The 27,148-nt window shown below is 30.3% G+C and overlaps 1 protein-coding gene across 4 annotated transcripts; it reads right to left on the bottom strand.

Annotated features, from left to right (window-relative positions):
- Positions 1 to 190: 190 nt before the first annotated feature.
- Positions 191 to 26,452, bottom strand: LOC111705595 (neuronal acetylcholine receptor subunit alpha-7). 4 transcript variants are annotated; one of them, XM_023478198.1, is made up of 17 exons: positions 26,333 to 26,452; positions 25,438 to 25,577; positions 24,665 to 24,709; positions 21,045 to 21,154; positions 19,354 to 19,534; positions 16,807 to 16,879; positions 13,083 to 13,277; positions 12,700 to 12,783; positions 11,252 to 11,335; positions 7,799 to 7,877; positions 7,315 to 7,345; positions 5,296 to 5,412; positions 4,778 to 4,952; positions 2,985 to 3,046; positions 2,242 to 2,303; positions 1,619 to 1,703; positions 191 to 1,265 (listed from the first exon to the last, which is right to left on the bottom strand). In XM_023478198.1, the coding sequence occupies exons 1-16, from the start codon at positions 26,382 to 26,384 to the stop codon at positions 1,619 to 1,621; spliced, it is 1,575 nt and encodes a 524-aa protein (XP_023333966.1). In that variant the 5' UTR covers positions 26,385 to 26,452; the 3' UTR covers positions 191 to 1,265. The 4 variants fall into 4 exon arrangements, with proteins under 4 accessions (XP_023333966.1, XP_023333957.1, XP_023333973.1 ...); XM_023478189.1 differs by lacking the exon at positions 16,807 to 16,879 and adding an exon at positions 15,807 to 15,879; XM_023478205.1 differs by lacking the exons at positions 11,252 to 11,335; positions 16,807 to 16,879 and adding an exon at positions 15,807 to 15,879.
- Between the last annotated feature and the right edge of the window lie 696 nt (positions 26,453 to 27,148).

Here is a 27,148-nt window from a genome sequence, read left to right as displayed (position 1 = left end):
ACAAATACAGTGCACTGAACTCTGAGATATGTTATATACATCAGAACAGAATCAAATTTTAAAAACCAGCATGTGTAAACGTACTCGTCCAGAAAATAATTTTTTTGTGGCAAATCTCTGGATTATCATAATGAACTGGAGCTTTCGAAATCTCTAAAAAGCTTTAGAATTTGTTTTTATTCTAGTATTCTTATATTTATATTAATTAAATTGTTTTTCTATAAGTTGAATTTCCTTGAATTGTTTAATAATCTAAAATTCTGACATGGTATAATACAACAAATTCATTTAGACTAATGTCTTCTGTTTGACATATTTACCTTGACAATATACAATTGATAATCGTACAAGAGATAAAGCCAGGGGTAAATACAATGAAGGTCCCCCCCCCCCTTCTACGAAAAAGGGGTTATTGGCCTACTTTCCCCATTCATAGAAAGTTAACATGTTTACCCCCCCCCCCCCGGACCGATTTCTGTATTCGCCCCTGATGGTATGGCTCAAGGAGAAAGTAGAGAATTTTATTTGTTTCAATCAGTTAGGCATTTGGAAATCGTATATTAATGAGAACCTGTTCTTGAAATCACTTGGTTCTATTGGGATTAATTCGCCAATGATAAACTCACAAATCAGCAAAGATAATTATATTTTTATTTGGAAATTTCCACAAATTAAACTTTACATAAACATACGTTTTTGATACTTTTTTCACTGGATTGCATATTCACAATTTTGAAAAAAAATCATTTAAAAAACCGAGATTGTTTCGAGTTTAGCTAAGACTCCGTTCTTGAAATCAGGTATTATTAGAATTTATATTTTCAAGATCCCAGCTCTGATAAATTGAATTTCCTCTTTGGTTTCTGTGTTCTAGAGTTTACTAATTGCGTTTAACAACAGTATTCAACTTATAATTTGGAAACTTAGCAGGGTGTTGATAATACAGCTGGGTGTTTAGTTAAGACACCATGGAGCTGGAAACTTTAGAATGTATATCGGGATTAATGCTTGATCTCCTCTATTTCTTATTATCCAGATTAAATAATGCTTGGTATCTTCTCGTTATTAATCTCTAGATAGACTAACCAATTAGGATTAAGGATATCCCATTCTAAAGTTTTCAGCTCAGGAAGTTGAAAAATGTTGTTAAGTTCAAAATCCAGAATAGACTGAACGAGCTTTATTGCTAAATATTTACATTTAAAAGTTTGTATAAAAAGTTATTGTTGTGCGCTGTACAGGATATGCTGATATGTTGGTCCAGCCTAAAGTAGTGTATTATCCTGTTATATTTACATAAAGGAAATGGTTTTTAAAAACATTTCTAATCCTAATGCAGGAGCAAAGCATTATACCGTAAAGAAGGATTATTATTTTATTTCATAGAAATACGGTGATATTGGTATCAAAAGATATGCCAATATTGTCAATTTTGAAAACTTGCCGATTTTAGTCCGAAAAAAATCTAAATTTTAATTGTACAAAGAAAACTTTAGAACTACTGCGAGAAGCACAAAGTTCTAAATAGAAATAATTAAGTATTACTCCTATACTAAACTACAATAGAGATAGAAAGAGCTCAATAGTAAAATAAAATATAAAGTTTAACAATGATTACCTAGGTCACAATGACGTGAGGAGCAGCGGCTAAAACTGCAATTGTTGCAATCAGAGTAAACATGGTAAATGTGATTAAACATAACCTAAACATGCAGTTTTAAATTAAAATCGCACTTGAATGTTAATGAATAAAAAATGTAAATGTGTAACTATCGAATTTTACAATGTAATCCAATTTAATCTTATTAACGTTTCTTTCTTGTTCCAAGCAGGCTAAAAAACTCTTTTATAAACTTTGAGTGCTCCTCAGGCCTGGAGCTTTCCCTGTAATAGCCAAACCAGCCACTCAGCTCAGCTCATAATTGTTAAACCAGGCTCAGAAAATTTCTGTGGTTCTACCAAGTCCCCAAATAAAAATTTAAGGCAAATCGGTTGAGCAGTTTATGAGTTAATACCGGACGTCGAAACTAACGAACAGAGAATAATATTTTTTATACCGTGAGAACCAGATTAATCTGGAATAGCAAATATGCAAGGTAAACAGACCCATTTCACTTTTTAAGGGATTTAAGAAATTACTTGTAAAACTATTTGCTATGCAAGAACATTAACTACACTTAATTATTGGTAAATGTCGTCTTCCTATTACACTGTTTATGGTTTATCGATTCAATTATTTACCTATCCAGAACCATAGCTGCGAATTTCCAATCATTTTCTATTGCTGAAGATTCATCATGTTCCTGTATCGACACAATCCAACTCATTGCATTGTTTTTTTTTCGGTGATATTCATCAAATATAGTTTTTTATTTTATATATTCAATAACATTTTTTTTGCTAACTTTTTGCATTTTTATTTTAAATGAATTTAGCATTTTTCCTCTTCTGTTATCCATTTGACTGACTGAACCCATTAAAAATTTAAGAACCCTATTGTACAATTCAATACCCTTAAAAGCTGTGTCAAATGAAAATGAATAAAACAAAACACCGCTGGGTTCTCTTCAAGAGTTTAACTTCCACATCATTGATGAGATGAAGATTAAAGGAATACAATTGTAAATTGGGCAAACATCTCTTTAAATGAAGAGTCATAATTATTACATAGAATAGAAGGTAAGATAGATTTTTTTTCAAAAATACGCAATGTATGTAATTCCAGAGAATTAAGCACAAAATTCAGCAAATATTTAAATTGGTTTTTGTTTTGATGTACACAATTTAGAAATACGTAACTTTAACAAATATCTAAATTGGTTTTTGTTTTGATGCGCACAATTTAGAAGTACTTTACTTTAACAAATATCTAAAATTCAGCTAATATTTAAATTGGTTTTGTTTTGATGCACATAATTAAGAAGAACAGTCATTATCAAAAATCTAAAAATTAATAAAAACTTTTAGCTTGATTGTTTTGATTCCTTTATTTTATCTGTGATTATTCTAATTTCCTTGAGAATCAGGTTCAACTCTTTCTGTATACCTAAACAAACCATTCTTTTTCCACCAATTGTTAAAATGGATAAATCTTTGAATCTCAAACACACATTTTAAACAATAGATTGCAACCAAACTGCTCTGGGTCAGATACACTCATAATAGATAAATAATCAAAGAAAATTAATAATTTAAAAAAAACAGATATTTTTTCGTACTTGTAAACAGAGACAAAATTTAATGAATTTGAGCTACAAAGCTGAACTACCTGCTGCCGGTTCAAATTCATTAAGTTCGGTTGGTTAAAGAGGTTCTCCTGTAAACTCTTTCTTGAAGCTAGTTTTTATTCAGAAAATAGAACCTTGTACAACATTCCGGGGTGTTTTTCTTACTTTTTTATTTCTTTTAACTAAAGTATTTGGGGGCGTAAAAAAGCTCCACTTTGTGGATATTTTCACTAGTAAACAAGCAGACAAAATATTATACAGAAATAATAAAAACGTTGAGCATCCTATCAATAAAAATATTTAAAGCTCCATGGAAGTATTTAAACATGTTCTGTGGCAGAATTCTTATTTTCTAAATATTTTCAAAACATATTAACATTTCATTAGTATCAGAGAGCTTGTTAACACATTCTTAGTTCTGTTTATACGTTTAAATCATATTTTTTAAATTAAAAACGTTGAATTAAAGAAGATTTTGTTTTAAATTCATATACCGTAAAATATTGAAAAAATCGGTTTCAGATAATTTCTCCTTTGATTTTTATAAAATGAAAGATCGAAGAAGAGAAAATTGTAAAAATTGCATTTCTGAAAAATCAGATAAATTGGAAACCTCAGAGAACCTGAATCCAAGAGGTTAAATGTAAGGAATAATATTGAAAGACAGAATGAGAGGGGTGTAAAATTATATCATTTTTTAGTTCAATTTATTTAAAAATAACGCAGTTTTGCATGTGATGTCCTCACCCGTAACGTTTCTGTTCCTTACCCTTTTTTTGGTCTTTTATCCATTTTGTGACGTCATTTGCGGAAGGGATTAAAACTAGTCAAACGTAAAAATGCGTTTTTTGCTTTTTCTGGATAGATTGCTCTTCTCCTTATTTCAAAAGATATTTTTGAGAAGATTAAAATATTACAGCATGTAAGAACAAAAACCGGTCTGGGGGAAAAAAAAAATTTTCTTTCTTTTCAGTAAATATATATACCGTCTATTCATCATACCCCTCCCCCCCCCTTCCCATTAAATCTATATAGAGCTAATATTACTTTCACATGTTCATTGTTCATATATTTACTATAATGGTCCATTAGGACAAATATATGATGGTTTTGTGGTGACTAAATATATTTAATTATGTATTTAGAAATGGAAATGTATTGATGTAAAGAGAGATAACACCTTTATTCTTGTGTTTATTTATATTTATAATATTTAAAAGAACTGTACACGAAATTAAAAAATTGACCACAAAGTTGTAGAGTGGCATGTTAGATTCACAACAGTACTCATTTATCCCTTATCTGAACTATGCATGATGTATGAAATATAAAAAAATTTTAATTAGAACAAAAAGAAGGATCTGACAAACTTTTTCACAAAAGGGGTAGAAAACATGTTAAATAATACTTTTTGAAGGAATTTAATGTTATTTTTATGTGCTCTTATGGAGTACAGATGTTGTTTTTTTACCAAATCAGAAGAGATCAGATAAAGCCAAAGATTTAAAGGGTACCGTAGTGAATCGGGTATGTTGAGGATAAAAATGTACCTGTAGGAAAAGTATCCTCAAAGGGTTGAGTATTGTGTGTGACTCGAATGAATCCTCCATTCTTGTGAACCATATTATTATGGGTTGGGAAGAAAGTGCTGTGAGTTGACCCGCCCGGACGGAAATCGTCGTCCATGTCGAGAACATTGGCCAGCAAAGACTTAGATGAGTTTTCCTAGGAAAATATTTTTTCAAATGGTTTCTTTGATTTCTCTCATTTTCCTTTACTTAGCATTTACATATCTCGGTTTGTCTGTGTGTTTGTATGTTCCCAGGTCCGATCCTAACTCATGAACCCCTGGACCAATTTAGCTCAAATTATGGTTGGAGAATCAGTATAACCATGGAATTGTTCTTAGCCTTGTTTCACAATTCTTAGTTGAGTTGGTTGTATTTTATAAGGAAAATCCCAGGCAAAGCTAGGTGACCAAGCTACAGTATAATCGCTTGGGGTCGCTAACTCCATTTCTAACATTTAATTTTCGAGCATTGATATCTGCAGCGTCTGGTTTACCCACCTTGGTGTCTAGCTCCCTCATCTTGTTCTGCATGAGGATGGATTTAAGGGTAATCTTCTCTCCGGGTCTAGACATCCGTAGCATCCATGGAATCCATTGGAGAAACAGCATACGCACCTAAACACAGTGAGAGTCATAAAACTGTGGAATAGGAAGACAACATTTATACTTCTGAAGTAACAACAACAAATTCACATAGGATTGGGTAAATTCACATAGGATTGGGTAAATGTCAATTTTCATTTTACTATTTAATACTGTTATTGATGTGGATGTGCACTATTGCTTTTTCATCAACTAATTATTCGCACCAAACTCGAACTTGCTATATGCAAAGAGAATAGAATATATAGAGAGGAATTTACTAGAAAAAAGTGTAAAACAGCCATTTTGTTATACTGTTTCCATACTGCAGGTGTACTTCACATATTTATGCAATATAACCTGTTGGGCCCTGGAATATCATTTTATAGAAAATCTAAAATTATTGTTAAAAGAAAACCAAATTATGAAATAGGCTGGTTTCATAATTGACCAATGATCATTTCACATAGACTCTATGCCTTCCACTTTACAAACGATGATTTTCCGTTATAACTATAAATCAAATGATGTTTATTTAACAGTTTAAAAAATTCGAAATTGAAATGAATAGTCTAGGTAGCATACTGTATTAATGTACTCTACTGCATATAATTTGTGAACATTTACATGATTTGTACACTTTGAACTCCCTTTCAGGCTGAAAGGGACTGAAAAAATCCATACCGAGAGATTCTTTTAATTCCTCTCTATATATTCTATTCTCTATGGCTATATGTCCATCTATGCAATCTATCAGGAGTAAACTTTTGATATTTCGAACTTTGTCTAAAAAGACAAAAAGGGAGAAAATTAGTTCATTTTTTCATTAAAAAGTATAATTTGTGCCAATTAATTTACTTTATTGAATATTGATTGTATGTGCACAAACGGATACTGATTTTTGGATAGAAACGTTTAGAGAATTTTTCAAGATTTTGAATATTTCAATAAATTTCCTTTCCTCCGCTGCTAATATTTTGTCTTAAGCTCTGAGATTCTTTGCAAAGTTTTATCCTCTTGATTTAAAAGTTTTAATCGTTGGAGAGTAGATATTTAATAGTTGTATTCCATACAATATTTTAAACATATATAATTTTAATTTTTTTCATAAATATTTATAAAGATTAAACAATAAACTATTTTAATTATTTCCTTAATTATACCTTCTTACTTGTAAAATTGTTTTGGGGTCCAGCCCCCCCCCCCCCACACTCGATTGGATGAGTTATATACACCTTGTGGATACAAACTTACGATTATGTTTATCTTGAAATTAACAAATAGAAAAGATCAAGCATTAATTTCGATATCCACTGTTTTCAGCTCAGGATGATGCATTGTTGTTGTTTAAAAAATGTTATCTAATAAAGAAAATATAAACTATTAAAACCTGATATTTCTAAAAGGAATTGAGTATTTGCCACATAATCTGCTTTTCTAAACCCTATATCTTGGGATTCCAATGTCGTAGACCTTAGATATTTCAAACTATAAATTCTGTTAGATCAATTAATATAAGTTTGAAATATCAAAGATGTACGACATTGGGTTCTAAAGATATAGACATTATAAATTCAGAGTTTGTGGCAAAGACTCAATTCCTTTGTTTTGTTTTTATTCTCTAAAGAAAAACAAGTTGGAAAAACAAAATATCTAAAACTAATATTTCTTGTCATAAATTAAAATAAATTTCTTAAAAAATATTAAACCGTTTGTCAAATGATTTTTTGCATTTTACCAACATTGAAAACAAAATCTAATTTTATTTATTCTGAAATTTTTATTTTCTTTTTATCTTTAAAATCTGATGTCATAGACATTGCATATTTGAATTTTATTAGATTTATTAGTCTCTAAGTATGACATCATTAGGTTGCAAAGATGTAAGGGTTAGAAAACAAGTGTTTGTTGCGAGTGTTATATTGAAATGCTTACCCACTCAGGCATTTCATGAGTGTGTGACAATCTAGCAAATAAATATCGTCAAAAAAAGAATTGATCTATTTAGGTATAGATATAGGTATAGATTAACTTGAAATAGAAAATTTAACATTAAAATTGAGTTTTTGAGTTTTTACTTTTATTTTAAGATTTTAGAATTATATGTTTTTATATTTTATAATTTTTTTTAGATCCTCTGTCAGAAGCTAAAACCCATGCACTATATAATGAGTCAGTGGACTGCAAATCCCAGCAAAAAATCCTGTAAATTTATTTTTCTTCAAATTCAAAAAAATCAAGTTGATCTTGCAAAAAATTAGATTGCAAGGGAAAATAAACCAGACGGGGAAAGGCCTATTTTGACCCCCTCCCCCGTCTATCCTGGTTTGGTTTAAAGTTTACCTATGGAGGCATTAGCATAAACAATAGGGTATGTTATATTTGACTTTTTTATGAGAGAATAATAATGACAATATTCCTGTGATGATAGTTTAGGATCATGATGGTTGTCACCACACTACTTGCCACCATAAACATGATACAGTTGAAGTAGGTACCTGAACCAATAATCAATATTAAACAGGGCTTACAATTTTTCATTAAAATAAACTCAAATATTTCTATCATTGCAATATTTGAAGTTTTTGTAAAGCTTTAAAATTTAGTGTTCGCAGATTTAGAAAGAGGTAAAAAAGATGTCTGAGACCGAATTTTTTTAAATGTAGAGCTCGCTAAACTATTCACGGACGATTCAAATCTTCATGAAATTTTAATTTTGAATCGGTGATTTAGGCTTTGATCCAGCAGTAGGTCATTCAGCAATTTAGCTCAAATTTAAATTTTTCTTGGACTTAATTTAAAAACTTCAACTAATTTAAACCAGTTTTCATAATTGAAAATATCAAAACAGTTCGCAAAGATACAAGGATTTGAAAATCACAGTTTGAGGCGAGGATAAGTTTTAAAAAATAATTCAGTTTTTATGAATAATCTGATAAAGTAAGCCTACTACAGGCAGCTTAGATCGTATATTTCTGCTCCTGCCTGTTTTATAAATAAAATCATAAAGTAAACATACTACAAGCAGCTTAGCTCTGCTCCCTGCCTGTTTTAGAATAAAGTAAATGAAAGAAATTATTTGAGAATATTTTCCATGGTTAATAAGAAAGAATATGGATCACACTAACAATTTGTTAATTTGTGTATTTAGATGGTTTTTGTTACCTTCCAGAGGATAATTAGCAGTTTACAACCATTTGATTGCAGAGGGGAACTCACATTATTTTAGGTTTAATTTTAGTTAAGATTTAGTTAGAGAATTAAATACATCCACATGCAGGCATGCCATATATATTTATATATAAATGCAAACTTCATGCATTGTTTTATCTTATCATTATTTTGTTTGTAATATTAAACCTTCAGAAATAATTTCGAAAACAAGATATTTTTTTCAAAATTCCTAAGAAAATTTAAGGAATAAAAAATTGTGAGATATCTCTTATATTCTGATAATAATTTGGAACAAAATGTTCTAAGTTTCAAAAATATTTTTGTTGCTTCATTATTGTGAACAAGATGTAGGAGTTTCTTTGGACAATGTGTCCGACATAAACAGTGTTTAATGATATATAAGTTTAATATAAATGCATAAAAATAACCATTTTAACATCAAATTATGTAGAATAAAAATTCAAGATAAATTTTTCTAGTTTTGGTTTCAGTTTCATATTAGAAGTGTTTTTTTATTTACTTGTCCCTTTCCTTTAGAAAGAAGCTTAAAAAGGAATTTAGTATTTGCCAGAAACTCAAATATTTCAATCCCTATATTTATGCAAAGTGATAGTGTAAACTTGTGATATTTTAAACTTAATTTATTGGATCTAACAGAATTTCTAGTTTGAAATATTTAAGGTCTACGATATTAGATTGCAAAGATATGGGGAGAAGAAAATCAGAGCTTATGGCAAAGTCTCAATTCCTAAAGAATCTGTGATAATTTTGTTTTCAAAGAAAATGACCGAAAACCTGATTTGAGTTTTCAATATTTTAAACTTGACATGAGTTTTCAATATTTAAAACTTGATATGAGTTTTCAATATTTAAAACTTGATTTGAGTTTTCAATATTAAAAACTCTATGCCCAGCTTGTTCCAAAGTAAATTGCTTTAATTCACTTTATATTCAATTTAAAAAATTATTTTCCTACTTTTTGTTTTAAATTGCTGAAAACCCCAGATAATGAATTTAATTTACGGACTTTTGACTTGATTCATAGTTTACAGGTGATTTAGGTACACTTGCAACTCGTTGCAGTTTTCTGACCTATTAAAGGGGTCTTGTCGGATACAGGAAGCAAATCCCCAACAATGGTTGCAAATATAGTTATGGATAACATGATGGCTACACCTGTACACAGATAGAGATATTTATAGAAAGTTATAGATATCATCAGAAATATTTTCTCAGAAAACCAAATCAGCAGTTTTTTAGCTGATAATTCTAGAACCTTACCAGATGTGATCTATAGATACAGATAAAGAAGCGACACAAACAAATTTACAAAATCATATTTAAAAAATTGTCATGTCATATTATTATGAATACATATTTACTAAGTTTTTTTTGAAGTTTCGATTTCTTTAAGTGAAAAAAAATCTTGTAATAAATTTCTTAGCTTAAAAGAATTGAAGTTTCGATTTCTTTAAATGGAAGAAAAAGTCTTGAAATAAATTTCTTAATTTAAAAGAATTGGAAACCCATGGTACGAGATGGTTGAAATATTCATGATTAAAATGCAATTTTGTTTATCTTGATCAGTATTACCTATGTTTTCACATTAATAAATGAAATGAAAAATTCCACCTTAATTTTTCCAAAGAATAAGATACAAAAAACATCAAGTTTTGAAAAGTTTTTAACAATAAGAAAAACACATATTTATGAAGCATATATCTTGTAATTTATTAAAAGAATCAGTTAATGGAACTTCGTAATTTTTAGTGACCCTCTATGCAAAGATGGCAATGCCCCATTCACAACGACCACCTTTTAAAACTATATCTGATAAAAACATTGAAAAAATAAAATAAATAATTATGCTCATTTCTATATGTTTTCTTTTAGTATAGAAATGCGCAAGTCCCTTTTGTGAAGAAACCACACGTGAAAATAATCAGTTTTCAACAATTGTAAACATGGATATCCAATTTATACTTAATCAGTTAAAGCTTTAGAAAGATACTCTTTTGCATAAGGCAATGTCATCTTTCCATGGTGGGTTACTTAGAATTACGCTTACAGTCCCTTTAAAATGCAATTTATTTTATGATATATACACCATGACATGTGTGTTGATACAACAACCTTTTTTCACAACATATATGAGGTTGTGTTAGGTTGCTACCTATAACCGGTACAGTAGTACTGACTTGTGGGAGAGTATCATTTACTATATTGTGGAAAACAGTTAGAGATAGGAGGACAGTGATGTCTGAAATAAAACAAGTGGAAAATATGGAAGGAAAAAATAAGCAAACAGATATAGGACTAGTGTTTAACTTTGGGTTAACTCTGGTTTCAACACGCTATAAACCACTTATCATTTTGGAGTTCGTACCAGTATCAGGGTATACCATTGACATGGCATTCTTGCAACACATCAATCATGAGATTTTGATAACTAAAGAATATAGAAATAAAATTAAAAGATAGAAGAAATTATAGACAAAAAGAATATTAAAGTGTGAATTGATGTATACATCTATTGAAATATTAATTTACACTTTGCAAATATTCCAAGATGGTGTATATATATATATAAGGTGTCGTCTCACCTGTTTTCTAATCTAAAGAATTCCCATCTGCATTTGTTAAAGTGATCCAACTACAATAATGTTTATGTGCGCTCTAGGTTAGGTTTACACTTTACCTATTAAAGGACTATCTGATGTTATCGGTATGATAGAAGAAACAGTGTTTAGAAATATAGTTAAAGACAACAAAACTGTAACACCTGAAATTTTCCAATTAGTCTGCTAGTGTGTCAGAGCTATACCATACTTACACAACAATCAACACTGGGTTTAATCAGTTAATGGAGTTAATATATATAATAAAAATACTGAGATATAGTTGAACCAGGTAGACTAAGTTGAACCACTTCTCTTCAGCTTGACCATGCACAAGACAAATGGTTTAACTTTGTCTATACGGTGTAACTATGTTTCGTTATTTATTAAATATGGAAAATTTGAAAACGTGGATCAGGACACTGCTTTTTAAATGAATTTTTATTTTATTTTAACGCTTTACACACTAACATAGATGCATGAATTTTTGGACCAAAACATTTAAACATGTTTTTATGGAATTGAAAATGATTTTTTTTTGAAAATATAAATTTAATTTTATTTAAATATTCAATTTAAAGCACATTAACCACATTTTACAAAAGTTTTCATGCATCATAATGTTACTTAAACTAACAACATTTTATAATGCTACAATAAAACAATAAAATAAAATTTCATTTTTACCAGGTTGGGGCGAGATCAAATGATTCTAATCCTGTGCGTATTCGAACTATATTTCTGTTTATTTCTGCTTTTAACAATATTATAAAGAGAAGAATTTAATCGAAATTGTTGAATTGTGTGATTAAAAATTATATAATTCTTATAGAAAAAATTGTTTGAAATTTTAAGAATTTTGTTTAAAAATGTAATTATTTCTACAATCCTTGAACTGAATTTGCAGAAGATTTTTTTTATATATTTTGATCAAGATTAGAGCATTTTTCTTCCCTAAAATAATTGTCAACGTAATTTTTGAGTGACATGCAGTTTAGTTTGTTTGTGGAAAGTCAACATGACAATTTTACGAAGTATGATTTTCCTTGAGTTTGACAACTGCAAAGAATATCTTGTAAAAATGGGTTTATTTACTGTTTGAAGAACTGTAAATTGAACAAATATTAGTAAAATTTGTCGAATTATCAGATACAGGTTCAAAGCGTACTATATAGGTCTAATTAATAAGGCTCCCGGTTAATTTTCTATGTCTCTTAAAATTTTGTTGACAATTTCTTTTACCTGTGTACATACACGGACTCTATAACGATTATGTACAAAATGTCTAGAAGAAGAAAACAGTGTCCTGCCACCTCCTCACATATATTAATCCAGTTTAAAACCCTACAAGCGGTGTTATTTTATATCAAAGATCTTAAATTAGTATTTTCTAACTAATCCAGATTTTTAGTTTCATCATTCCGTTTAATAAGAACTAGTTTCCTATTGAGTTTACCATTAAGAAACTAGTCTGTATATAAGAAACCAAATGGTTGTCTGCCTCCAGTCCTCTGAGCTCCTAATATACCTAGTAGAGGATTGTCTGATGTTACAGGCATGGTCTCCGAAACCATATTTAAAAATACAGTCAATGAAAGCAGAATAGTCACTCCTGAAAGAAAAGACAAAGCTGGATAGATGATACAATTTGAAAGCTTCCCCTTTACACCAAACACATCAGGCTTATACCACCGATAAAGATGCTTTAATTATAGTACTTTACTCAAATCGTATTTATTACCTTAATAAAATCTATTACATCCGGTACTCAACTCACTAAAATCTTACTGAACTTACAGACTCGACTCACTACTTGTTGTTTATAAGCTGTTCAAGCTGTTGCCTATCTTTAAAACTGGGATTATGGCAAAAATAAAAAATGGCATATTTGTTATAAAATTCAAATCTTACCTAATGATAGTTTTTCTCCCGAGTCAGGGGGTAGTGTAAACCCTAGCACAGCCATAGAGGCAATTAGCACACAGGGAACTATCAGATTAAAGAAATAGTAGAGAGTTCGACGTCGGATTTGAATAAAGAATGTAATATCCAAGTATGGGTCAGGACAACACTCATAGAACACTTCATGACGGGAAGCCGGCACATCTAGAAAATATAATTATTCTAAGGGATTATTCACAAATTTTGATAATACGAATAATATTCCATATTTTTAAATTAGAATAATATTTTTATGTTTCAATAATCGCTACATTTTAACCAAAATCTTTCTTTATAAACTATGAATTTTATGAACATTTTTCTTTTGTATTGCATTGATTTAAAATATTATTATTTTTATTGCTAATTTTGTCAAACAGCGACATTTTTATCGTTAAGATTGGCTTATTTGTGTTTTTAATTCTAAAACTTGGTATTTCATGTACATTTTAGAAAGGGATAACAGTTTCTTTAAAGTGCTGAAGAAATGTGTCTGTATTTTATATTCGTATTCAATTTTATTTCTGCAAAAATAGAACATTTATCCTTTTTATTTTGACAGAAAATACAATTTAGAAAACCCTTTTAGAAATGTTATAAATAAAATATTATTAAGATAAGATTACATCTATAAGCTTACCTTTCCCTGGTGTCCTTTACAGGACTGGGTAAACCTTTTCCAACTCTGTATGTTGAGAAACCAAGTGAATAGATTCAATTTAAATATTTGAACCACAAGGTCTTAGAGAGTAGCTAGCTCGGGTTTAATATTCAAATATTAAAATATGCTCAAAGCAAGAAATATGCTTATTTGTAAGTAAACTTTTTATATGTACATGTAGAATATACTCCTTCAAGTTTGAGAATATAATAATATAATACCCCCAACATTTTGGAAGTATGAATTTATAAGTCAATCTTTTTCCCCAGAGAGGACAAAATAATCATGTTTTTTTAAATTAGTGGAAAGGAATTGAGTCTTTGTCACAAACTCTGATTTTTAAATCCCTATATCTTAACAACCCAATGCTGTAGACCTTAGATATTTTAAACTATAACTTCTGTTATATTCAAACAATTAAAGTTTGAAATATCAAAGGTATACATAATTTGGTTGTAGATATATAGGTATTAGAAAATTAGGATTTGTTGCAAAGAGTCAATTCCTTTGGGGAACTTTTTGATTACTTTTCTTATTTTGAATGGCCATCCAAAAAATTAGGGGTTTATCAAATATGTCAACAATATCTTCATTAAAATATTAAAACACTTATACATATTATAATTTACTAAAAAGCATGCATGATTGTTCACTGAAAACCTTGGTTTATTTGAAATACCGGCCACTAAGGCAAGTTGTACAGTAATAATACCGTATTTTTGTAAGTGTACTTTGTATTTTATGAATTTAGAGACGAGATCACTGGCGAAACTAAAAAAAAACTTTTTTTTTTTTTTCATATTTCTATCTTTACCCCTAATTTTATTTGGAAGCAGAAATATAAATTTTTGTGTTTTCATTTATATCTATAACTCATGCAACCCCTCTCCCTTACTGCACTTTCAAACTCGAATGAATTTTCCCCTACATATCTATTTCGTTTTAAAACTTGCAAATTGGATTTGTCCAAATTATTTTTTTATGTTACATTTAAAATGCATTTGTTGAAATAATCGGAAAGAAAACAGTGGTCGGCGTTTATATCAATACAATGAAGACGAGTTTTCTATTAAGTTTTAATTTCTAGCAAACTGTTTTCAAATTACAAGTTTTCAAGCAAGCAAGTAGAAGCTGTTAATTGACAGCTTCTCTTTGTTTCCATGTTAAATGTGTATTCATGCTGTGAGAAAGCTTGAAAGAAATCAAAAATTGAAATTGAAAGTCGTCTTTATTGTATTGATATATACGACGACGTCTGTAGCATAGCAAACTTAATGTTAAACACAAATTATTCATATACAATGTAAAATTTCTAAAATGGGAAAAATTATTCAGAAAATTAGCATTTACAATCTCATTTAGTTCATAGAAAAAGGATTTGAGTCTTTGCCATGAAAATCATAGTTTGTGGCAAACACTCAATTCCTTTAAAGTTTAAACTAGCATTCGAACATGCGTACACTACATCATTTGTAATTAATATTAGAGGGACTGTATTTGTTGACGTAATTTCAAGTAATCTAAGTAACAATTAGGAAGATATCTTTATACTTGTTGAATTTAGACAATTTTCTTCATTGTCTCTGCAAGAAGTATTTTTTATAGAGAAACTCCAACTCCAATTGCTACTCCGTAAATGGATAGAATCATTTGAAATTACATCAACAGTCCCTTTAAATTCACAGCAACTAATTTTTAAAGAAAATAAAAAAAAACATGCAAAAGCAATTATATCAAAACTCAAGAAAATAGTGATCAAAGAAATTGAGTTTTTGACACAAACTTAAGATTTCGTTTCCCTATATCTAAGCAACCTGATAATAATCAAATCTAACAGAATCTATAATTTGAAATAGCTAAGGTCCACTTTGTTGGGATGCAAAGATATAGAGATTAGAGTTTGTGGCAAAGATTTTTATGGTTTATGGTTTAAAGTCATTTTAGAGTTTTTAGTTATAAAAGTTCAAAAATTATTGTTTCTTGAAAAAAACTAAATTTTCTATTACATAAGAAAACAGTTATTATTTATATACCTAACAAATGCCACTCTCCATTCAGAATGTAAGTGCTTGTATCTCCACGTTCAGATTTTAATTTTAAATCCAGCTGAAAATGATTTATTTATATTTTTAGTGATTTAAAACTGTTGTAAAGGGGAAAATTTTGCAGGTTTACATGAGAAATAAACCTGACAAATCTGTTTATTTGGCAGGTTTACATGAGAAATAAACCTAACAAATCTGTTTCTTAAATTAGGCAGAAAAAGGACGGACATGCGCACTCAGCCGGGGTCAAAAGAGCCATTTCCTGACATTAAGTTGATTTGTTGAATGAACTGAGGGCAAAACTTTTGAATCTTATACGATGTATTTATAAACAGTTCATTTTAATGGGAGTGACCTCGTAGACATGGTAGGTGAGCTGAGAGTGCAGTCTTGTAGAGATTATTTTTAGGAAACATTTGAAACCGTTTTTACTGTGTAGAAATGATCAGCAAGAACGAAATTTCGATCTTTAGAATCCTTTTTGGCGACTGCCCTGAACGTCTGCTACACCACCACCTGAAGAGCAGACGACCCACGTCACCACATACAGGGGAGATTTTAAAGATCGAGCTTTCCCTATTGTTGAACAATTTTACACCGTAAAAACGTCTAAAATGTCTCAAATAAATACTAACAAATTTCTCTACAATACTGCACTCTCAGTTCAACTACCACGTCTGCGCAGTTACTTCCTTTAACCTCTGCGGTTACATCTCAATTCAAAAGTTTGAGCTGTGGACTTGGAGTTCAGTCGCTAAAGCTAAGCGCTATTATCTACAAAAGTATTGCCCAGCCTTAGGAATAATTTTGGTTTGAACTCTGTTGAGAAATAGCTCCTTGTACAATGTTATTGTTATAATAAAGGGAGAATAAACAGCAAAGCAGATAAACTGTAATGTACGGCAAATGGTTGGTGCATGGGTTGATACCCTGTAATAGTACGTTATGTACCGTATGTACCAGGTTCAGGTTAAAGCCCATACACTACCTAATAAGTGCCACTCCCCATTAAGCACATATGTTCCCAAGTCGGCTTTTTCTTCCTTTAGAGTCAGGTTTAACTGAAAATTAACTTTCAATTTGTTGCCTTTTTGGGTCGTCTTCTTTGGGATTTAGTTTGAAATAAAAACCTTTTATTTTATTTTATGTGAGACGAGAGTATATAATGTGAAAAATGTTGTGAAACTTTCAGAAAACAACTTAACAACCAATAAATAAAACTTTGATTGGAAAGTGTCGAAACTTTGAAACAAATGATTATGATTAAGCCAAGATTAGATTAAAAGCCTTTGGAGAAATTCTTAGAAAATAACAAATAACTTGAAACCCGATTTTTTGTAGGTGGGGGGGGGGGGGTCGGGGTAGAGATTTTAATTGCATAAATCGTGCCAATAGAATAAAAGTGAAATTTTTCTTTAGCTATGCCACGGCACAGATTTTTGTGAAGCCACCTCAAAGCTGAAAATTTTCGAATAATTTAAAGACTGATTAAGTATGATGCTTAGAACTTCCAACTGTGAAGCTTTGGAAGTGTTATTGAAAGGAATATATTCAAATTGTGGGTTTAGGACCAGATTAAGAAGATTATAGATTTTAAGACGATTAAATGATATAATAATAAACTTAATCTTCTTAAAAATCAATTCTCAATATTCTATCAGTTCAGTTAACCAACAACTCTCAAATGTAAGTTTCCGAAAAATAAGAAAATTCATTTTTCATATTAAATTTATAAATTAGTCTGAATGGAAAAAATTATTTTTTTGCGTCAGATTTTAATTAGATCTAAATAGTTTTACTGTAGGATTTTTTAAAACATTTTTTGTCTTCGTTATCTAATAATTGAAAACAATGATTTTCAAAATGTATAACCACCCAAATGGATAATTTTGAACGTCGATTTTGCGCACAAACTTAGAAATTATACATCATTTAAACGTGTTAAATGTCTAAAATGAATCTTAAAAATTTTTCCACAAAACTTTATTCTCAGTTAAAGTACAATACATTGACGGCAAGTCCCTTTAACTCGGGATTTTCAAACAGTTGGTTGATGATTAAATGAATGTTTACGTATTAAGTAAATAATAAAAATATTGGAAACTTGAAAATATTAAACTTTAAAAGTTTTTAATCTGGCAGCATAAAATAGGGTTAAATAGAGATGATAAAATGTTATTCTATGTCCACTCAGCTTAATTAACCTAGATTTTACTTACTTCGACAAGTTGATTATACAGAATTTAGCAGAGTTTAATATCAATTCCAAAGAATTTATACACAGTTTAATCTCAATTCTACAGAATTTATACACAGTTTAATCTCAATTCTACAGAATTTATACACAGTTTAATCTCAATTGTACAGAATTTATCATAGTTTATTCTCAATTCTACAGAATTTAGCAGAGTTTAATCTCAATTCTACAGAATTTATACGCAGTTTAATCTCAATTCTAGCTCAATCATAGTTTAATATCAATTCTAAAGAAATAAGCATAGTTTATCTCAATTCCACATAACTTAGCAAAGTTCAATCTCAATTCTACAGAACTTGGCATAGTTTAATCTCAATTCTATATAACTTATATACAGCTTAATCTCAATTCTACAGAACTTAGCAAAGTTTAATCTCAATTCTACAGAATTTAGCAGAGTTTAATCTAATTCTATAGAACTTATATACAACTTAATCTCAATTCTACAGAACTTATTATAGTTTAATCTCAATTCTGCATAACTTAGCATAGTTCAATCTAATTCTATAGAACTTAGCATAGTTTAATCTCAATTTTGCAGAACTTAGCATTGTTTAATCTCAGTTCTACAGAAACTAGCATAGTTTAATATCAATTCTGCATAACTTACCATAGTTTAATTTTAATGATACAGAACTTAGCATTTTTTAATCTCAATTCCACAGAACTTAGCATAGTTTAATCTCAATTCTACAAAACTTAGCATAGTTTAATCTCAGTTCTACAGAACCTAGCATAGTGTAATCTCAATTCTATAGAAACTTAATTTAATCTCAATATCACAAAACTTCAAACAGCTTAAACTCTATTCTACATAAATTAACACAGTTAAATGTTAATTCTACAAATTTTAACTCATTTAATTTTAGTTCTACTGAACTTATCCACAGTTTAATCTCAATTCTACAGAAATTAGCATGTTTTATCTCAATTCCACAGAGTTTAGCTAAGTTTAATCTCAATTCTACATAACTTTACATTGATTAATCTTAATTCCACAGAACTTAACACATGGTTTAAGCTCAATTTTACCGAACTTAACAAAATAAATCTCAATTCTACAGAACTACATGCTAAAACTAAAAAAAATAATTCTTTAGATGAAAACTTTGAAAGGATACAATTTGTTTAGAATAGTGTGAGTGTGATTATTTTTGTGCGCATCAAGATAGATTGAAATCACGAAATAGTTGAGTGTATGAGAAGTGTACAAAAAAGAATGAATTGATGATTTTTTTGTTAATTGGTTGATTGATTGATTTGTTTCATGAAACTGACCTTTCCCCCGTCGTAAGTCCAACTACCGAACTTCATCTCACATTCCTGGTCATCGAATGGAAACCACGTGATATCTATCTTGCAGGTGGATTTGAATATCCCGGGGGGGATATAGGTACACGCACCCTCATTGGTCAGCACTATATTGGTCGAGTAGGTGCTGTCAAAGGCTTCATCAGCACTAAACACAAGGAAAGCAATGAAATGGATTGTAAGCGTTAAATATGATATATTGTAGCTAAATTATGATAATTCCTCCAGTAAATGTGCAAGTCACTTTTGTAGAGAATCACAATTGAACATTTTCAAAATCATCAACATTGATGTCTAATTCATGCTTTTTGAGAAATAGCTTTTAAAGGGAGTGACCGGAAATGTATGGATGTTGAACTGAATAAGTAGTATTGTGGGAAAAAAATTTAGAATTCATTTGAGACATATAAAACGTTTCTACGGCGTATATTTACTGAGTTGGCGTCATAATCATGAATTGGGGGGGGGGGGTACGTTTTCAATATCGGTTTTTTTTTATTTTTATATAACGACGACAAAAATGTAACACAAATTCTACAGTAAACTAATTAGCTGTTTAGGAACAGGTTAAGAAAATTAAGATTAACGTTATCATCGAAAATAAGTAATTTTATTCAATTATTAGTTTCTATAATCTCTCATTATTCTCTAAAATTTTCTGCGGATTTTTTGGAATTTTTATTGAAAATTATTGAAGAATTTTGTAGAAAACTGCGAAGAAGTTCATAGAAAATAAGAAATTTAATGTAATGATGAAAACGAAATAATTGATTCTAACATTGATGTATAGAAAAATTTCTTATGAGAAATATATTCCTAAACATCTAATTAGTTTACTAAAGAATTTTTACTTTATTTTCCGTCGTCGTTATTTGAAATTTTTTTTAAAGTTTTTGAAAATTCATGATTTTGAACACGTCGACTCAGAAATTATACATCGTGGAAATGTTTTATATATCTCAAATGAATCCTTCTGAATGAGTTTAACCACCATATATTGCCGGTCACTGCCAAGAGTACTATTTTGCATTTCATTGCCATATTTGCATTGAGGGTCACTTGAAATTACGCTTACAGTCCTTTTAAGATAATTTCTAGATATATATAACATTGTGTGATTACAGTGTATATGTAATCAATTTACTAACTTTATACTTGTTTGAGAAAATAATGAAATCAGGATATAATTGAGATTTATTGGTTTTCAGACTATACAGTATACAGCTATTACATGGATTCATCCTCAACCAAACAATAGATTTATTTGAACCAAAACCTGGTTTCTATTTTCGTAAATATCTCTTTTTTTCTGGGGATAACAAGAACAAAATCAGCATATGTTAAGAGATAACTTCAAGCTATCTTTCATTAAAGAGTGTGATGTCCAGTTCATAACGGTATCCTACTATTAATATAATGAAGACTACTTTCGATTTTTATTTTTATTTATATCAAGCTTTTAAACAGCATGGATACACAAAAACATGGGAACAAAGAGAAGCTGTCAAGTAAAAAAGCTTCTCTTTACTTGTTTTTAAACTTAATTCGAAAAAAAACGTGTAACCCCCCATAATTATGTTATTTCTAATTAGGTTTCCAGGTAAACAGGACATTTATAGTACATGACCGCAGTTCATTTGCACATAACTGCTACTAACCTGTTGTACATGAGCAAATCAGGTTTCCAGATGTACTTTGGAGGAATTCGTACATCCGCTACATTTCCATACTCAGACGCATTCCACTTTAGGTTCGCATCATTCCATTCCTAGAAGATTATTGATAAATTGAAACTGAGGTTGAAACTTTTGTATTGTTAATCTGAAACTTTTGTATTGTTAATCTCAAACTTTTGTATTGTTAATCTGAAACTTTTGTATTGTTAATCTGAAACTTTTGTATTGTTAATCTGAAACTTTTGTATTGTTAATCTGAAACTTTTAAATTGTTAATCTGAAAGGATTAATCCGTATCTTCTCTCATCCGACGGATTAATGAATGCCATAGAATATCTCTAATAAAAAGACTAGTTGGCGCGATCTAAAATAGCCAAACTTTTTTGTAGCTAAAGCTACAGATCTCAAAACTATATTTTTGAAAAGCCCTTGAAAAATGCATGTAGAAACATGTGTCACACGTACTTTGATATTTGTTTAAAACAAAACATTTTATATGTGTTTACCTTTTTTGGCATATTTTTCAACCTTCCCTAGAACCCAAACTATAAAAGTTATCGGTCTATTTTTTTCAATGTGCTGGCCTTGAACAATTGGGCTATGATCATGCATTTCAACCCTATACCTATTCTCTAAGGCCTTTTCTGGGGGGGGGAGGCCCCCCCCAGACTGCACATAGATTCAGACATTTCCTTAACCTTTACTTAATGGTAAAAGAAACTGTTATTTTAGTAGTCTTAGTTACAGTAGAGCTTTTAGCTATAGATGGGGGGGGGGGATTCTTGTTATAAGATTACAGAGGGGTAAAAATAATATATGGTGTGAGGGGGGGGGGGTAACAAAAAATATTTTTTACGCAATCCCCCCCCCCATACTAAAATCCTAAAACCACCCTTGCAAGTTAATCTAAACCTTTTGATTTTACTTTGATTTCTCCTCTGTAATTAAGTTTCAAGTGGAAAAGAATTAACGTAATTTATCCTTGATTATAAAAGTATTCAAATAGTGAAACTAAGCCATTAAAACAATTTTATATATCCATAGTAAGTTTAGTTACGCATCTTGTATCCTACAGGGGAAGCTGGAAGCATAGATTAAGCCATGCACAACGATACCGGTTTTTACTCGACCAGATGTGAGGACTGGACTGCTATGGAAGATACCTCTCCAGAGAGCTTTCAGGGATCACAACTTCTCATTTTGCATATGGGGTGCAGTTATGGGTAAATTCTTTAATTCCCCTAACTGGGAAACAGTATAAAATGAAGGAACACAGGGAGAAATCCCCTGTACCCTTCTTCCTACAAACCTTCTTATCTCTCTCCTACCTGCTCCACAACTCTATGTCAAAAGAACTATTTGGAAAGGCCTTAAAGTGTAAAAACAAGAAACAAGAAGCAAGAAGAAAAAAGAAATTGAACAGAAAAAAACTGGAAGGGAAATCTCTTGACAGTAGAGATCTTAAAGCAAGATAAACAAGAAAGAAGAAGAAAACTTTCAACAGGAAAAATTAGAAGGGGAATTGAGCGTTACACTGTCAATTTTTTTCACTAATAGCCAATAAAGACAAATACACAGGATGGCAGACGTCCCATCCCCCCCCCTTGTTGTCCTACTTAAGATAAAAAAAAACTGGAAAATGTGTAAAACACAGTAACATGACTCAGGCAAAATTTAAAAACAAACAAGGGGAGCGAGTAACCTTGCCACTCTCAGAATATAGATAAAGGGCTTGAAAAAATAGTTCTGCCTCTGCAATTTGGCTAGCTGCAAAAACATCCAAAAAATTCATTTATTTTTATTTTCAAAATTAGCCGAAGTATGATCGAAGGATGGACGAGGAACGGACGATTAAGAAGAAAGAATGAAAAACAAAAAATATAGAAGTCTCAAAATGTTTCCATTTGATATGATATGGAAATTTAAACATTTTGCAAAATTTAATTAAAATAAATTATTAAAGTCAAAAAAACATATCCATAATAAAAAAGTCTTATAAAAAGTAATTTTCATTTTCGAACAAAACCAGATTCTTAAACTGACAGAAGAAAATGTAAAATCTTTGAAGTTATATTAAAGCAGAATTCATCTATCCAAGGACATTAAATATATGCCATGTAACGCAGATTTTGTACATTTATTAAATGTATTATCTAAATAACACATTCAACATGCTATATCTAAATGAAGTATCAACTTGGAAAAAACAAATGCGTTAGAAATTGGTAAACAAACAAACTTAACTAAGAAAACAATCAAACCCCATGTGTTACAAAGTAAAAAAAATTACAAGATCCGAACCAAGGTACAAGGATATCAGTTTATTCTTTGCAGTACCAGCCCGTCTAGTGTAATCACTACCCAGTATGTACATTGACCGAACGTGTTTTATGCAACAGAATAACTATATTGCGTATGGATAATTCTTAAAACCCAAAACTTTAAAAAATAATTTAGTTGTTTATAGAATAATTACTACATATTTTATGTTAGACTATGTGAATTTTGAGAATAAAAAGATGAAATCTCGTATAAAAATTATAATGGGAATGTTGCTAAATGTTTCTTAAAAATTAAGGCTATAAACAACACATAGTTACAAATTAAGTATAAATGAGTATACTGAGTTAAAATGAAAGGCCGAAACGTTACTATTCATTAATGTCGGCCCAGTCTAGAAATGTACACTTCATCCAAAATAAATGCATTGATATTTTGATATTTTGAAATATCAAAGGTCTATGACATCGGTTGGCAAAAATATAAGAAAACACAGTATACTCACTACTCACTACATAATGAACAGTCATCAGAAATTATTAAATCATTTTTCCCCGTATATGCATTAATTTAATCAACTATTTTATTAAGTTTTAACCCTATTAAACCTGGAGACCTTGGATCATTGGGAGTTATATAATGTTATAGTCTTTTCAAGTGTGTTTCAGTATTCATGGTGCAATTTGGTTTTTATTACAAGCAATATTTTATAAAAAGAACAAGATATGTTTATAAATAAAAATATATAATATGTAATTATTTATAAATATTATATGGGTTGTCTGTTAGTTTGTTTGTTTGTGTTCAGAAAACGTCAGAATAGCAGAACTGATCAGCCCAAGTTTTTCAAGTGCATTAAATGATCCAAGGTATGATTTGAACTTTTTTGCCACAAACTCTAATTTTCTAAATCCCTATATCGTAGACCTTCGATATTTCAAACTATGTATTTTGTTAGATCAAATAATCTAAGCTTGAAATATCAAGCTTTTCCCCATCAGGTTGCAAAGATAACGGTATAAACAAATTTGAGTTTGTGACAAAGACTCAATTTTTTTGTAAATCCATCCAGAAAACAGAATAGTCAAATATTTCACATGAACAGTGTTGCGGGACAGGATATTAGTGTTTATTTTAGGACGTGGCTACGCCGTATAAAATATATCGAAAAAAAAATTAAACTGTTGTGTCCATTTACATTTACAGTAAGTTGCAGACATTAGATACATTAAAAAAGAATTTATCAGTTGTTTACTAGTCTGAAATATTTTACGAAAATTACAAAAAAAATTTGAACGATATATAAAGATAAAATGTCTCACCAGGTTTAGCCAGATGTTTGTGGTCAGAATCTGGTTTTTCTCATCCTGTAATATTCTTGCTAATTTCAATTCAATAGTCATTTTTTCATCCTGTAAACATTCTTGCTAATTTCAATTCAATAGTCATTTTTTCATCCTGTAAACATTTTTGCTAATTTTTATTCAATAGTCATTTTCTCATCCTGTAAACATTTTTGCTAATTTTTATTCAATAGTCATTTTTTTTCAGAATGAGTTTATTAAAAGAAAACTGCTTTTAATTAAGCTTTTAAACCATTTTCTAATTGAAAATAAGTACATTTTTGAAAATAAATAATATTTTGAAAAAGTTCTATCAATATTCGATATTCTTTCTGCTGCACATCTTTAGTAAAGCAAAGGAATTGAGTCTTTTTCACAAACTCAGATTTTCTAATACCTATATCTCTGCAACCCAAAGTCGTAGACCTTAGATATTTCAAACTATGAATTCTGTTAGATCAAATAGCCTAAGTATGAAATATCAATGGTGTCCGCCATCAGGTTGCCAAGATAAAGAGATTAGAAAATTTGAGTTTTTGACAAAAACTCATTTCCTTTTATTGAGTTTTCAGATAAAAATGATTCCTTTAATCTCCATCATATAAAGAATTAAAGGATACCTTCGCGATCCTACATCGGGGTCATTTAAAATTATTGCCTCAAACTCTTATTTTCTAATATCCCATTAGAATAATGTTGTACATTGTCTTTTTGAGAAACAATCTTAAAAAATGTAATTTGATGAAACTGACCACATCAATGATCTGCTGTAGAGTGAGACCAAAGGAAAGCACAACAGCCTCGGTCTCGTTGATGACCGGCCTCTCTAGCTTGTTGTAGTTTTCCAAGAGGTCATCCAAAAGTCGACGCTCGTTTAATCCACTCTTAGCTCCTAAATAGTGATTACATAACAAATTATTTTTTGAAAAGTTCTTTTTTTGCTCTGTAAATAAATAAAAAAAAATGAAAATTATAAAACCCTTTACGGGTGGAAACAAGTGTAACCACCGTAACCACTTTTACAATCAACTTTTTTATAAGATTTAAAAAAATCCAACCACTAGAATTGGATCTATACACTATACAGATGTATGTTAGAGTATAAAAAAGTAGGCTTTCAGGCAGTATACCAAGCAAACCCTTGTTTTAACTTTCCAGTAACGTCTAATCCAAGCAGGATCACGTGCTTTGTGAGTATTCAGAACCAATAGAGATTGCAACGGCGGCAGGATCTCTCTATTTATCTATCTATATATTCAAACTGGAATTATTTACTTACATTGTAAGAAGGTTGCAAGCAGACTCAGGAAGTTAAGATAAAAAACATAAAGCCAAGGGGTACGTTTGAAGATACATTATTTGCCATAAACTCAGATTTTTTAATTCCGATATCTTTTCAACCCAATGTCGTAGATCTTAGATATTTCAAACTTTGAATTATGTTATGTCAAATAATCTAAGTTTGAAATATTTAAGGTGTACACCTCCAGGTTTTAAAAATATAGGGATTGGCAAATTTTAGTTTGCGGCAAATACTCAATTCCTTTAAAAAATAGTATTTTCAAAGCTACCCACCGCCCCCCCTCCCCCAACCACCAGAAATAGGGTTAACTCCGGTTCCCTATATTTCTGATGTTGTAAACCTACCCCAAGGAAGACTGAAGAGAAGAAGGATGGAAAGACTGTAGAAACTAATCATAGTGTTTTAATATCACAGGTTTAGGTTCCCCAATATATCCATATTCTCACATTCTAACTCTCTGAAATAAGAAAACTTCTAGAATTTCAATATTACGCTAGCAGCATCAAAAGAGTCTGATCTTTCTTCATAGGATCAGGAACAAGATTTAAAAAGAGGTGTATATACGAATCATAAGAAAATCACAAGCCATTTCATTTAATACTATATGTGGAATCCAGCTGTGACTGGAGTTTCACTTAAAAAATCAACTTTTTAATCTTAAACCTCAACATTTTCTTATTTCACTAAGGATGGAGGAAGTATATCATCGTAGTAAATGCCGTACTTTTAAAACTTGGTCCAGAACTGTATCAGTCCAGGCACAGCTCAATCTAACTTTGCTATCAATGTCAAACCGGACACGATCTCGTCAGCTATCAATGTCAAACCGGACACGATCTCGTCAACTATCAATGTCAACACGGACACAAGCTTGTAATCTATCAATACCAACCCAAGGGGCACGATCTCGTCAGCTATCAATGTCAACAAGGACACAAGCTTGTAATCTATCAATACCAAACCAATGGGCACGATCTCGTCAACTATCAATGTCAACACGGACACAAGCTTGTAATCTATCAATACCAAACCAATGGGCACGATCTCGTCAGTTATCAATGTCAACACGAAAACAAGCTTGTAATCTATCAATGCCAAATCAATATGCACAATCTTGTCCGCTATCAATGGCAAAATGGACACAAGCTTGTAATCTATCA

The sequence above is a fragment of the Eurytemora carolleeae genome, unplaced genomic scaffold, assembly GCF_000591075.1.
Source record: "Eurytemora carolleeae unplaced genomic scaffold, Eaff_2.0 scaffold157, whole genome shotgun sequence".
Lineage (NCBI taxonomy): Eukaryota > Metazoa > Arthropoda > Copepoda > Calanoida > Temoridae > Eurytemora > Eurytemora carolleeae.
This window is presented reverse-complemented; position numbering and strand designations above follow the sequence as displayed.

What these genes read in the sequence shown, in the direction of transcription:
- LOC111705595 (XM_023478198.1), bottom strand. Translation starts at nt 26,384, where the DNA reads ATGATTAGTTTCTACAGTCTTTCCATCCTTCTTCTCTTCAGTCTTCCT. An exon ending in GATTTGCTCATGTACAACAG is followed by an intron (nt 19,535 to 21,044) that starts GTTAGTAGCAGT and finishes CCTTGTGTTTAG; the next exon opens with TGCTGATGAAGCCTTTGACA. An exon ending in ATCAGACAATCCTCTACTAG is followed by an intron (nt 11,336 to 12,699) that starts GTATATTAGGAG and finishes GGAAAATTTCAG; the next exon opens with GTGTTACAGTTTTGTTGTCT.